General features: G+C 40.7%; 1 protein-coding gene across 1 annotated transcript in view; it reads right to left on the bottom strand.

Annotated features, from left to right (window-relative positions):
- STON1 (stonin 1) overlaps positions 1-13,435 on the bottom strand; it is a 43,028-nt gene that overhangs the window by 16,604 nt on the left and 12,989 nt on the right. The window contains exon 3 of the mRNA XM_050709831.1: positions 4,889-5,091. Within this exon, the coding sequence (XP_050565788.1) occupies positions 4,889-5,091 (203 nt within the window). The remainder of the gene's footprint in view (positions 1-4,888; positions 5,092-13,435) is intronic.

Genomic DNA, 13,435 nt, shown 5'->3' with positions numbered 1-13,435 from the left:
TGTGTCGAGTCTTGGAAGCATTTATGTGAGGACCCATTGCTCAAGGATCATTTTCCTTGGGCTTCCCTTCCAGAGCAAACATTGTGGGATTCCTGCTCTCCTAATACTTGACAATATGCATCGTTTCACTTTTTTTTTTCCCTCCTCCTCCAAAGTCTACTGAACAGATCTACCTGAAGTGATGCAAGCATTGCACATCCCCTTTAACAGTATTAACTACATAATCAGCAGCAAAAAAAAAAAAAAAAAAAAAAAAAAATCAGTGAATAGTTCTCATGGCTCTGTGGAGACGTTTTTCATTTGCACGCTATGACTTTCCCCAAAGGGGGCTAAAATAACCTTTTGTGTTTTTGCTTGAGACAGTGGATTGCTCCCTCCATTTCTGATCTCTTCTAAAGTTTGGTGTCAATGTTTACATTTAGGAGGTAAAATTGAGTCAACATTACAGATGAATGGAGAAAAGAAGGTCCCACATTAGAGAGCAGTCCAACTAGGTTACAGCAGTAACATACCTCTGCACATCATCAGGATGATACCAAAGTTCCTGCTTTTAATCTTGTATGTTCAGCTTTCTGTGACCAGCATTATTTAAGGCTAAGAGTGATGTCCCCCATTCATACACACAGAATTATTTTTTGTAATAAACTGCAATACTTGGTGGTACAAGATCAACCAGTTAATTACAGTAAATGTAAAATGAGCTTGATAATTTTTTAATGAGGGGACAAGAAACTGCTAGTTTGAAATACAATTTTATTTTTCTAATCAATATGTAATCTACAAAGTGTTATTACAAGATGATCAGCATGATCTGCTTATATTTATACAGACAAAAATAAAATATTTTCCATTAAGAATAACAGCACTGCTTCAGAGTTATCAAAATTACAGCTAAGAATTACTAACTGCAGCAGTTAATTACTGTGTTTAGTCAACAAAAAGACAAATAAATGTAAAATGATGTGGACACCAATACGGCAGCTAAGAAGTCTGTCAAGTAAAATAAATGCAGCTAAATGCAACATGTGAACACACGTTTTCAGATGCAGAGTACTTCTGGACAACTAATATTGAGTCTGGAAAAAAGCACAGAGCATAAGGATGACCATGGCTTGGCATCACGTTCAATGGAGTGCACCATCATCCTCATTTCTCAAGAGCTGCTGCACAAAGGCAGCCAGAGCATCATTCCCAGTCACTGCAAGGCTTCAGCTTTGACATCCAGTAACACCTCCTGTCCTTGCTTTTGTGCTCTCTTCTGGTTGCAGTAAGCAAGCATTGAAGATTGCTTATTTACTAGCATCAAGAATCTTCTACAGTGTTTTTTTTTTCCTGCCCGTTACAACTATTCTTCCTTTCTTCTTTTTTTCCCACTCTCCTTTATTCTTAGAGGCTTTGATGCAGATCCCATTTTGTCAGTTAAAAGACTTCCATTGACTTCAATGGGTGTTTGAATCCAAAATTACATCAAATACAATTTACCTACACTAACACAACTAGCATAAGAAAGATTAATGCAAAGAAAGTTTGTCAGTTTGAGCAAATACAACACTTTGTAAATAAACACTTTGAAAATAGCCGTTCTCATTGATTTACACTTAAAATTTAGAACACACCAACTGTGCTTCTCCTTTGTGAAGGAAATACAGATAATATCTAAATACTGCCCTGCAGTAAATGTTAGTGAAGTGTCAGCATCTTATGTGACCTAAGCAGTTGGAAGACTTTCAGTGAGTGCAGGTGCTAGCTGTGGACATGCAGAGAACAGATATGCGTGAAACCTGGTTCCTCGTATGATGCCAATGTACCTCATGGGCTATTTAAAGCCCCAGTCCTTCTGCCAGCTGGACACTGAGCACACATTTTAGCAACTGTTCCTCATCTCCCAGAATACAGTTAGATGACTTACTGCCCAGATTTCTAAAGAATAAAAACCAGTATGTTTACTCACTATCGCCTGTTATAGTGTTCATAGAAAATGTTAGCAAATAAGTCTTAAATACAGAGAACATTCATTCAATTGGTTATACTCAACGGCATCAGAGAATGCAGAAGAAATATTATAAAGGGGAAGCCAGGGTGTTTCTGCTTTAGCAGGTTGCAGTAGAATAGGAAGTTAGAATTGATGAGGGGGGAAGTCAGACAATCCAAACTTTCTTTAATGAAAGTGCCTCATATTTTTAAATATTCTGACAGCAAGGTATACAAACAGCAGTTTGAAACTGAACAGGGTAATTATTCAGCCTCAGGCTTCACTAATTGTCAGGTTTAAATTGAAAGCTATGCATTAAACAGAGTAGCTTTCTTCCAATACAGGAGTATTTCTGTGGAATGGATTCCCTGTGATCCTGATCCAATTCTTATTAAAATAACAGAGTCTGGCAAGCCTCAGATGGAAATCCAAGATTGTGCTACACAGATAAAGTTGTAGCTTGATCTTTTTATGTTAACAAGTTCAGTAAGGCTGAATGATCATTTGCACCATGTGGACTCACTACCAAGAAAGATGAATTAAAATGCTGCTTTACAGCTCTGGTATAACCACGGACTTAAGTGAATTGCAGAGCTCTGCCGTGATGCCAAGCATGAACATTTTGCTCTACTATTGACTGTGCCACTCAGTTTAGCTGAGAAGTAAACAAACTGAAATTGAATGTGAATAAAAACAAACCAAACATGACTTGAAGGTGCTAATGGCTACTAAAGTCAGAACAGGGATGGAGGATGCAGCATCTGAGACATATTTGGATACCTACTGTACTCAAATGCTTGCTTAGATTTATGATAATATAACCTGCTAATAAAAAGGATATATAGAGAAGACAAAATACCATAATAGTCTATTTGAGGCTTTGGCAATGTAATACCCATAAAAACCTGCCCCCAGGACTTACTATAGAATCTATTACGCATTTCATTCTCAGCTTCCAAATGCGTGGAAAAGTTTATTGTGGTGAACTATGTTCATATTATGGCCTTCTGTTTCCTCAGACTGGTAATTTTCTCAGTACATATCCCACATTTTTCTACTTTCGGGGAATAACATTTATCTGTATTTTTACACAGTGCTCATATAAACAGTTACAAGCTGTGGCAAAATATAAAGTAAGACAGTGTATTACTGTATTTTTATTCTCCAATAATTTCAGTTTGAAGTAAGGATAATTTTAGGAAAACTGCAGGAAAAAAATTATCACAAGTATTTTTTTAATTTATCAGATTTTTTAACAGAGCTGGAATTACAGCCTGCATAAAATGACTAAGGGGATAATGGCTATGTGGAAATGCTAAAAAACCTTCCTAAATTACAATAATAGGAAGTTAACACATTAATATAGGGTTAGTAGCTACCTGCTAAAATGTCACACTTTCAATTCCCTTGCAATAGTCTATTCCTGCATTGTTTCCCCTCAAAAACGCCATTAGAGCCAGCAGCATGATGAAAATACCTCACTTTCCATGCATGAAAAAAAAAATGCCCTCTGTCTTGAAGTTCTTCAAAGCAGCAATGCAGCAGCTTCTGCAGTTTCCAAACCAACATCTGGACCCTAAATCCTAAAGGCACAATCAGTAGCAACTCACCATTTTTTCAGCCTGTGGGCTGGTGCAAATTATCAAAGCTTCATCAAATGAAATGGGAGTGGACCGATTTACGCTTGATGAGAATATGCCCCCTCACTTGCTGCAACAATGGAAAAAAAAAAAGCCTGATGCTGGCACAAACATTTTAATCACATCTGCCATATGTTCTTTTTTTTTTTTCCCCAAGAGATTACTTTGAGTGAACCTATAAAAGTGCTGGGGAGGAAACACTCGCTGCCACAGAAAAATGAGGAATATTATTGCTGAGGAACTTTTCCCATTTTACCAATGAAATCACCCAGTTTATAACTCATTAGTTGAGGCTCTCATAGAGATAATATTACAGCTTGTTTTGTTCACATAAATTGAGGAGAACAAAAACACGCAGGACATAGATTTTCAAACGCCACTAAAAAAAACTGTAATTGGTCCTGCTGGACCTTACACATATGCTGGTCTGCGCATAAGTGCTCTGGCAATTTGTATTGCTGAGCATTGTATGTCCAAGTGACATGAACTCTCTGAGCAGTGTCATTAGGTTTCAATATGGACTATGAGATCATTCCCAAGTCAGAGATATGCAACAGGAAAAAAAATATATTACAATCAGTCAAGTAAGTGCTCGCATCCTGCAAATCTTTGCAAGTAGACTTTGCTCATCCTGTTTTTCCCACGACGGGAACCTGACTTGAACACAAGCCAATCAAATGAGTGCTGATTTGCAGCAACAAACCCATAAGGACTTAAAAATATATTTGATGACCTAGTTTAGGATAAACACGATCAATGCGCTTTTTCTAACAATAGAATTTCCAATGTGAATTGATTCCTACTAATATCATGGTGATGATGCCCGCTGTTCTCCTTCACTGCATTAAGCAGTTGCCAGCCTTATCTGGATCTTCTCCATCAAGCCTAATCCACTTCTTTTCAATTTCAACCTGTAGTTAGAAAACAAAAAACAGGTAGAATTAGCAAACAACGGGGGGCACTAAAAGTGTGATTTGCAGCAATGGCACAAATAAGAGCTTTGACACAGAATCAAAACATTTCCAGACTGAACAGATTTCAAAACCACTACTCCCAAATATAGCTCACCGAGGAAAAATAAGGCTGCACTTGTCTTCCAGCATCATCTTTGATGAGACAAGGAATTATTTTTTAATGATTCTTTTGCTTGAAGTCATTATCACAAGCACATGCAAGATACGGTTAGAATACAAAGCAGATTTGCTTTGTACATACTGTATGGAGGGAGTGGGGTAGGGGAAGAGATGGAAAAACTTGGAAAAACAGCCCTGGATACCTGGCAATTGTAAAAAGCTTTCTGAATCACATGTTTCTGCGGCTGCACATCACTCTCTAAGCCCAGTGACTTGACTTCTGTTCCTGATGCACAGGTATCATGAATGACAAACTGTACAGTAGCAAATGGGTACCAGTCAGAAGGTATTTCCTGGTCTGATCCAAGCTCGAGTTTGTAAGACAGGCTGTGTGGATGATCTGAACCTTGGAAAAGACAAAACACAACAAACACGCACAAAATCAGTTAATTATTTTTGCTTTGTTCATAATGCATGGTTAGTCTGCTGGCAGAAGACCACAGCTCTATCTTTTATTAATGCATAGCTGTTACATAGTACATTATTCTATCATCTTTTGCTACTTCAGCACACTTTCCACAATGATTGTAGTTTTACAAATTAATTTACAAGTGATTTAGTAGATCTCAGCTTCTGATCAAGAAAAGAGTAGTACAAATGTAGGGAAATGGCTGCTAAATTCAGACTATTAGGAAAGAATCTCAGTTTTCACTTCAGAATATATTTCTTACTTTACTGTTATAGAAAAATAAAAACTGGAAGACCCCAGCTTAGCCAAGACACAGATGCCTCCCTGTGTACAACCAGGGCTCTCTGCTGTAGGAATTTTCCTGGGGTGTTCCTTTCAAGAGCTAGCATTATCTTGTGTAACATCATTACAGTCTGTCTACAGCAGGAAGATAAAGGTATGGCTCAGACTGCAGCTCAAACAAGGTACATCCCAGCTGCCAAGATACAGGCTACCTGGATTCCCTTCCTAGCTTTGTTTCTGCTTTGGGAAAAGAACATAACCCTGCTTCTTCTAAAAGAAAGTACTGCTGAAGTAACTGTCCCGTTATAATGTGGAAATGGCATGGAAAACCATTGCTCCTTCACCTGGCCCACAGGAACACCAGGGTGAAATGCCTGCCTTCCAAAGAAACGTCAGCAGAATCACTGCATGAAAGCAGCATAATAGAACGAAAAGAACCCTTTCTATCACATCTGCATCTCCAAATTCTTCAGGGCAAAAAAGTAGCAATTTCGTGTTTCCCCTCCTCTCCAGGATTTTAAGCATCAGCATAAACAAACTACCATTTGGCTGCAGGCAAAGAAAAGCAGAGAAAGGATAGGCCATATTTTGCTGAAGGCAAGCCTGGCAGAATATATTTTTTATCCATTATATTAAATGGCATCTCAAAGTTCAGGCAAAAGTGTCCCATTCTTACTTTCTCCAGTGGCAGGAATCAATTTTGCATCCAAATGAAGAAAATGCTAAAGATGGGGCTAACATACACTGAGCTTTATCTATCCCATAGGAATCATCCACGTAACATTCCATACTCAAATGCTCACAGGCATTTGGCAAGACAAAAAATAATAATAATAAAGTCCTTCCATAAGAAGTAGCTGAACTTGCAGCAGTTTCCCTACAGCAGCCACATCATCTCCAATGCTCCTAGGAGTCTTGGGCTGGGCACATCCTCTTGCATGGCAGTTGGAAGCTACATATGCAGCAGCACCTTGTCTGAATTTCCCCCACAACCTGCCTCAAAGCCTGCCCAAGCCAGGCCATTTGCAATTTTAGAAAGTAATTTACGTTTGATTGCTTTTGATGGATAGAGTTCTGTCAAATATACTGGTCCCTGAGTTCACCAGAACAAAGTTTAATTCAATAAACTGCCCTCCAGATTTCATCCCAACTCGGGAAGGAAGTTAAAAGGCCCCCAACAATCCAGGGTTAAAAAGCATGAAATTCATGTTTGTCTTAAACATACTCACTAAAACAACCTTTTTACTTTTTTGTATTGGCTACTAAAGTATTATTAATATAATTAAAAATCTCCTCTCTCTTCCTTCCTTTGTTCAACAACAGTTAAAATTTGACTGCCTGGAAGAAAAGGTGAGGAATGGGGAAAAAGGAATGAGAAATCTCCTTTGGATTGTCAGCCCCTGAACTTCAGATGGTGTGAGGGGGACAGAATCTCTAACTCTTTTTCTCCTCCACATATAATAACAATAATCAACAATTTAAGAGATATTTGCTGACTGCAAGTGTTTTTCTGTCAGTTCACCCAAAGCCACACAAACACAGCAGCATTGTTACAGCCACCACTTCAGACAAGACTATGTCTGCCACTGGACAAGTGCATTCCTGCACTGTCTGGACTCTCTAAGTGGCTGGTTTACAAGCATCCACTGCAGGCTTGCTTCCAGCATATACAGCATTCAGTCCTTATCCTAAATGTTTCTTCTGTAACTATTTTTAATGTTAAGAGATCTGAACCAGATTTCAGAAAATAATTCTATATACACAGCAGATGTTATCTTGCACCATGGGAGAGTATCAGCCACTGGCTATGAAATCCCCCAGGTTTCATTACAAAAGTGTGCGTCATACTGCACAGGCAGCAACTCGACCCTAGGCAAAATAGCAGCAGTCGTAACACTAGATGGCACATGGTAAGAAGAGGGTTTCTCTCAGCCTCTAGGGCTATGGCTGACCAAGGATCTGAGGAGAAAGGTTTTGTCCAGCAGCATCTTGTTTGGAGTCCATTTGTGGTAGAAGGAAAAGGCTGTACACATCTAGGGACTTTTGGAGATCAAATTCAGCATCTTCCTGCTGTGGGAGGGAGGCCTATGAAGAAATGAGTAGTGATGGGAATTGTTTGGAAAAGTATTTTGTCTTCCAAGAATGGGAAACCACAAAATTGCTTGGCATTCTCCTGGACAGCTATCTGATGGTAAATGTCTCACGGCAGATGCCCACTTGATCGCAGATGAAGGCATAAATGAGCCATTCCTCATGGCCTGCTGCTAGAGGGTCTCTGTTAGACATGGCATAGTTATGGTTCAGGTATCACCTAACACTTAAAAAGCCCTCTGGGCTTACATTCCAGCTAACATACACTGTGAGAGGCAGAGCACTCAATGTCTTAGTGTTGGGATCTGGTAAGTTCTGGACCCTTTCTTTCCTCTCAGAGGTAGCCTGTAAAAGCAGAGATGATAGTTTTGGGATCTGGATTAGGCTACTGCCCTGGGTCCTCTGGAGCAGCCTCCCCTGAACCCTTTTAGCTACCCCCAAAACACAGAACTCCTCCCAGCCCATCTACCTCCCGCACAAGATCAATGCCAGAGGCACTCACCACTTCACTTGCAAATAAGTTCCTCTGCCCACCACAGGGCCATGGTAGGAGTATGTAGCAACCCCTTCCCACCAGCTGTCAGACAACAACATGACTACCCAACACTTCAAGAGATGGTGAGCATTGCCTTAGTTTTCTCCTAAAACCAGCTAGTGTTTGTTACCTCTGCTCCACAAAACTATTGCTTCCCAGCCTTGTGCTACACTGGAGTTAGAAGAAAGAGAGGTTGCATGTGTAAGACTTTTTCCAAAACAAACAACCAACGTCAACGACAACAAAACCAGCAATGCTGAATAAGTGAGATGTTGGCCAGAACCAAAGAAAATGCAGAAAGATGAGTTGGCTACAGCAGGCAGGATGTACGTCTTTACAGTTGCCCAGTGAAAGCTAAGACATGAGCTTTATTGTTAGCATATTATGCAGACGCAAGGCTAGCTAGCTATCCAAAATGTACCCTTTCAGGTATCATGGAGACATTGACCATCTGGCCTGATGGAACCGAATCACTCCTGAAAGGTAACTGGACAATTTAGGGAGATAACTGAGCTTTTAATGGCTACCTTAGGAGACAGAAAACACGAGTCTTAGGTGTCTAGGCAACTTGTTACAACTTTTTGGAATTGAGACACCTAAGTCTATCCCTATTTCACATGTGACGATCTGGCAAACCCAAAGATGTTCTAAATTCTTGCTCCCTTCCTTTGAAGAACAAACAACAAAAAAAACCACCATGCTATGAAATGAGATTCAAACCATCACCTAGCATTCAGACAGCACTTCACAAAAAATTAATAACCTAACTTTGCTGCCTTTACTCACACTATTTAGCACTCAATCACCTGTATGAGTAGCATTCAAGCAACCTTATCTGAGGTGGCATTGCAGGAAACACCACAGGGTGCAAATTTGCACAGCAAGAGATTAAAACGTAGTGATTACAAGACTAATGTCTCCCCAGCTCCTCCAGGCAGCACACATGCGTAGCTTCTCCAGCGCAAAGACTGGAGGCAATACTGTGCTGAAATCATTATATATGTAAGTGCAGAACATTGTAAGTCCTGCTTTCACAAAGTATATATTCACACGATTTGCAGAAACTTCATTTGAGCAATTCTTCAAACTCCAAGCCTTCTAAACTTTTTTTTTTTTTTTTAATTAATACTAACACTCAGGCTCCAAACTCTCCATTTATGTATCTGAATAAGCACAGGCAGCTTTTAAAAATCTGGGGTATCTCACAGCCGACATAGACTTGGCATGGCCAGCACTCTTCCAAGGAAGCAGTTTAAAAGATCCAGTGGATACTAACATATTTCAACCTATAAACAATAGATAACCTTTCCTTCCCCTCTCCCTCCCCTTATTTTTTCTAAGCCTTGAATAAAGGCTTTTTGAAAGCAAAAGCCTCAGCATATTTTTTCTCCTTCCAATAAAAGTATTATGAATGTTTACATATTTCTATTAGTTTGACTGTCTTAAGATTTTTGCCACAACTTAGGACAGTTTTATTTTTTAAAGCTTAAGTGTGTGCAGAATATTTGGTTAAAGGCTTTTAAAATTGACCAGGCAGTAATTCTACTGAAATGCTTCATCAAACACATGAGCATTTCAAGGATATAGATGATTTTTCATATATCAGCCAGAGGAATTATTCAACCGTCAGAAGTTTAAGCTGATGTAGAATGCCACCAAAAAAAAAATAGTTCTTACTTTCAAACAACATAAATCTGAGTTTAATTGTGCACAACAAATCTTAAGATGAATGAACTGTGCTCTCCTCTGTCCTCCCAGCGGCAGACTGGGACCCAAGAAGGAGATGAACAGATAGGTGAACAACTGGCTATGTGGCTGGTGCCAGGCTCAGGGTTTTGGGTTCTGTGATCTCGGACGCACCTGGCCAGGTGGGGAAAGAGTGCTCTGGACAGCAAGCTGGCTGGGCTTATTACGCAAAAATAACAGGAAGGGATTCTATAGGTACATTGGCCAGAAAAGACAGACCAAGGAGAGTGTACCCCCACTGGTAAATGAGAAGGGAGAACTGGTAACAACAATCATGGAGGAGGCTGAGGTATTCAACAAGTTCTTTAACTTACTGCCAGTCAGCCTTCTCATATCTTGAGTCCCTGAACCTCTAGGCTGTGGCTGGGGGAGCAAAGTCCTTCCCACTGTAAATGAAGAGCAGGTTCAAGACCACCTGATGACACCGAACAGGTACAAGTCTATGGGGCCCAATGACATAGAACCCAGGGTTCTGAAGGAGCTGGCTGAAGTAGTTGCGAAGCCTTTCTCCATCATATTTGGAAAGTCCTGGCAGTCAGGTGAAGTCCCTGGTGGCTGGAAAAAGGAAACACCACTCCCATTTTTAACAAGGGCAGAAAGGAAAACCCAGGAAACTACAGACTGATGAGCCTCACCTCTGTGCCTGGCAAGATCACAGAACAGATCCTCCTGGAAGCAATGTTAAGGCACGTGCAGGACAAGGAGGTGATCCGAGACAGCCAGCATGGCTTCACCAAGGGCAAATCATGCATGACCAGTCTGGTGGCCTTCTGTGATGGAGTGACTGCATCAGTCGGCAAGGGAAGACCAACCCATGTCACCTACCTGGACTTCCATAAGGCCTTTGACACGGCCCCACACAATATCCTTATCTCTAAACTGGAGAGAGATGGATTTGAAGGGTAGACTATTTGGTAGATAAGGAATTGACTGGATGGCTGTAACCAGAGAGTTATAACCAATGGCTCCGTGTCCAGGTGAAGGCTGGTGACTAGCAGTGTCCCTCAGGAGTCCAACTCAGGACTGTGCTGTTTCATAACTCAGGTGCTGTTTAATATCTTTAGGAACGACATTGACAGTGGGATCGAGTGCACCCTCAGCAAGTTTGCAGATGACACCAAGCTGAGTGGTGCAGTCGATACAACAGAAGGAAAGGACGCCATCCAAAGGGACAAGGACAAGCTTGAGAATTGAGCCCACGTGAACCTAAAGAGGTTCAGTAAGTCCAAGTGCAAGGTGCTGCACCTGGGTGAGGGTGATACCAGACATGAGTACAGACTGGGAGAAGAAGTCACTGAGAGCAGCCCTGCAGAGAAGGACTTGGGGGTTCTGGTGGACAAAAAGATCGACATGAGCCTGCAGTGCGCACTTGCAGCCCAGAAGGCCAACTGCGTCCTGGGTCCAGAGGAGGGCCGTAAAGATGTTTAAAGGGCTGGAGCACCTCTCCTATGAAGAGAAGCTCAGAGAGCTGGGGAATGTTCAGCTTGGAGAAGAGAAGGTTCCAGGGAGACCTCACTGCAGCCCTTCAGTACTTAAAGAGCAAAAAATATTAAAAGCAACCCACACAGGCAGTCCCGTAAGTCTTGAGAAAGCACACCCCCACCATCACTTCTGGCTCAGCTTCCTGCCTTGCATTAGTCCAGCCGCTGCTGCTGCGCCTCTTCTGCCCCCACCATTGAGCAGAACATGACATACCAAGGTAGCAAGCAGCATGCAAAGTATAGGGCTCTTCTCCAAATAACCAACAATTTGGGGGGAACCAGGAAAAAACGTACGGCATTGGCCATAGCTAAAGGCCAACCACAGCTTCTTCCAAAGCAAAGGAAGGGGAAGAACCAAGATGGTGTTAACACAATGTCCTTTCTGAATCTGACCACTGCAGCATTTGTGCCCTCTCTCGCACTGTGCAGATCAAAAGAAACTGAAAAGCAAAACTGCTCGAGGTTCAAAAGACCTCATCGCCTAAACAAGACCCAATGTACAACACGGAAGGCACTGCTACTTCCACGCAGTATCACTAGTAAAAAGATTCATTGTACTCTGCCAGCAGGCATGCAGTAATTCATACTCTCACAAACACCACATACTCTCACAAACACCACATTAGATGCCAGACTCTCTGGAATGGCATTTTAATACCAAAAGCAATCTAGTTCATACCTAGGCTCAGGATAGTATTCCTTTTTCATTTGCTCCTGCTTCAGTTTTTCTTTCAATCTGACACTTCAGTGACATAAGCAACAATCAGAATATGAATCAAATATGTATTCAAATATATATATATTCAATATATTCAAATATGAATCAAATATGAAACTGTAAAAAAAAAATCTTAAACTACCAAGCAGATTTAATATAATTTACAGGTAGTTAAAAATGAGAAGAAAGTAATCCACAGGAGGTTTTGTTTGCTTGTTGGGGGGTGTGGCAGTGTTTAATTGCTTTGAATGCAAAGTCTCACCTGCTCACACGTCTAGCTGTCGGAAGTAGTGAGTGGACATGTCAGATTAGTACGAGCATACCTGAAACCAGGAATTCAAAGACTGAATCTCTTCTGGACATTTTAAAGTGGTAGTTTGTCCAGACAGTCAGGATGTTACATGACTAGCCCAAGCTATTTGTAAATACTATGCACCTACTGCCTTTTTAAAAGTACAGATTTTGCAGATGTTTTAGGCAAATACTTTAATAGATGCCCTTGTCTCACACAGATCCCCAAAGTCTCACATGCATAAAATGCCTATCCAAGAAAAGGATCAAGTGCCTTCACCCTACAGAACTTAAACCAGAGTGATACTTTTGTCAAGATCTTGCATGCCTTTAGAAAAAGATGACATGGCCTAGTAATGATTGAACATGATTAAACATGATTGAAAACAGGAATTTTAAAACCATATATTTATATTTTCCTGCCCTCCAAAATTGTCTTTCCATCAGTTAATATAAACCAACTATTTTGCTTAGAGAAAAATTAGCAATTCCCATGTGCATGACTATAAACTTAACTGGCTTTACTGCAGCAAGTATCTAAAGAGGTATTAGCACCACAGAGAAACAGGAATAAAGTGGGAGGCATTTTTGGCAGTGCAGTTATTGCCATGAACATACCATCTCAATACACAAACCCATAAAGAGGCAGTAGATAACAGCCTTTGCAGAAGCACAGTCAAGTTGCTACAAGTTTGACCACAGCACCTTCTAGTTATATATCATACCCACCGTTTTTCGAAAGATGCTAGAAATCCAGGACACAACAGTTCCAGTACCACCTTTTCTATTAACTGTATGACACTGGGAGAACAAATCATTTCATCTACCAGCATTTGCCTCCCGTCCCCACACTGTCCAGCACAAACCTGTGAAGCATAAACCCTCCCATCTATTTTTTACTATAGGCTTGAGGTTTACTCAGAACGATGAGATCCACTTCCACACTACTGCACCCTTAAGATTAGTGACAGTAATCCATCTGCCTCCATTGAATTAGGAAAATGCCCTTGAAAAAAAAAATTAAGGCTATTTTTTCTGAAAGGTTAGTCCAGCTTCCACCAATACCACCAATATAGACACAAATCAGAAGTACTGAAGCTGATGGAGGCACAGAAGCATAAAACAGGGCAAAATCCT

The sequence above is a fragment of the Cygnus atratus genome, chromosome 3 (genome assembly GCF_013377495.2).
Source record: "Cygnus atratus isolate AKBS03 ecotype Queensland, Australia chromosome 3, CAtr_DNAZoo_HiC_assembly, whole genome shotgun sequence".
Lineage (NCBI taxonomy): Eukaryota > Metazoa > Chordata > Aves > Anseriformes > Anatidae > Cygnus > Cygnus atratus.
This window is presented reverse-complemented; position numbering and strand designations above follow the sequence as displayed.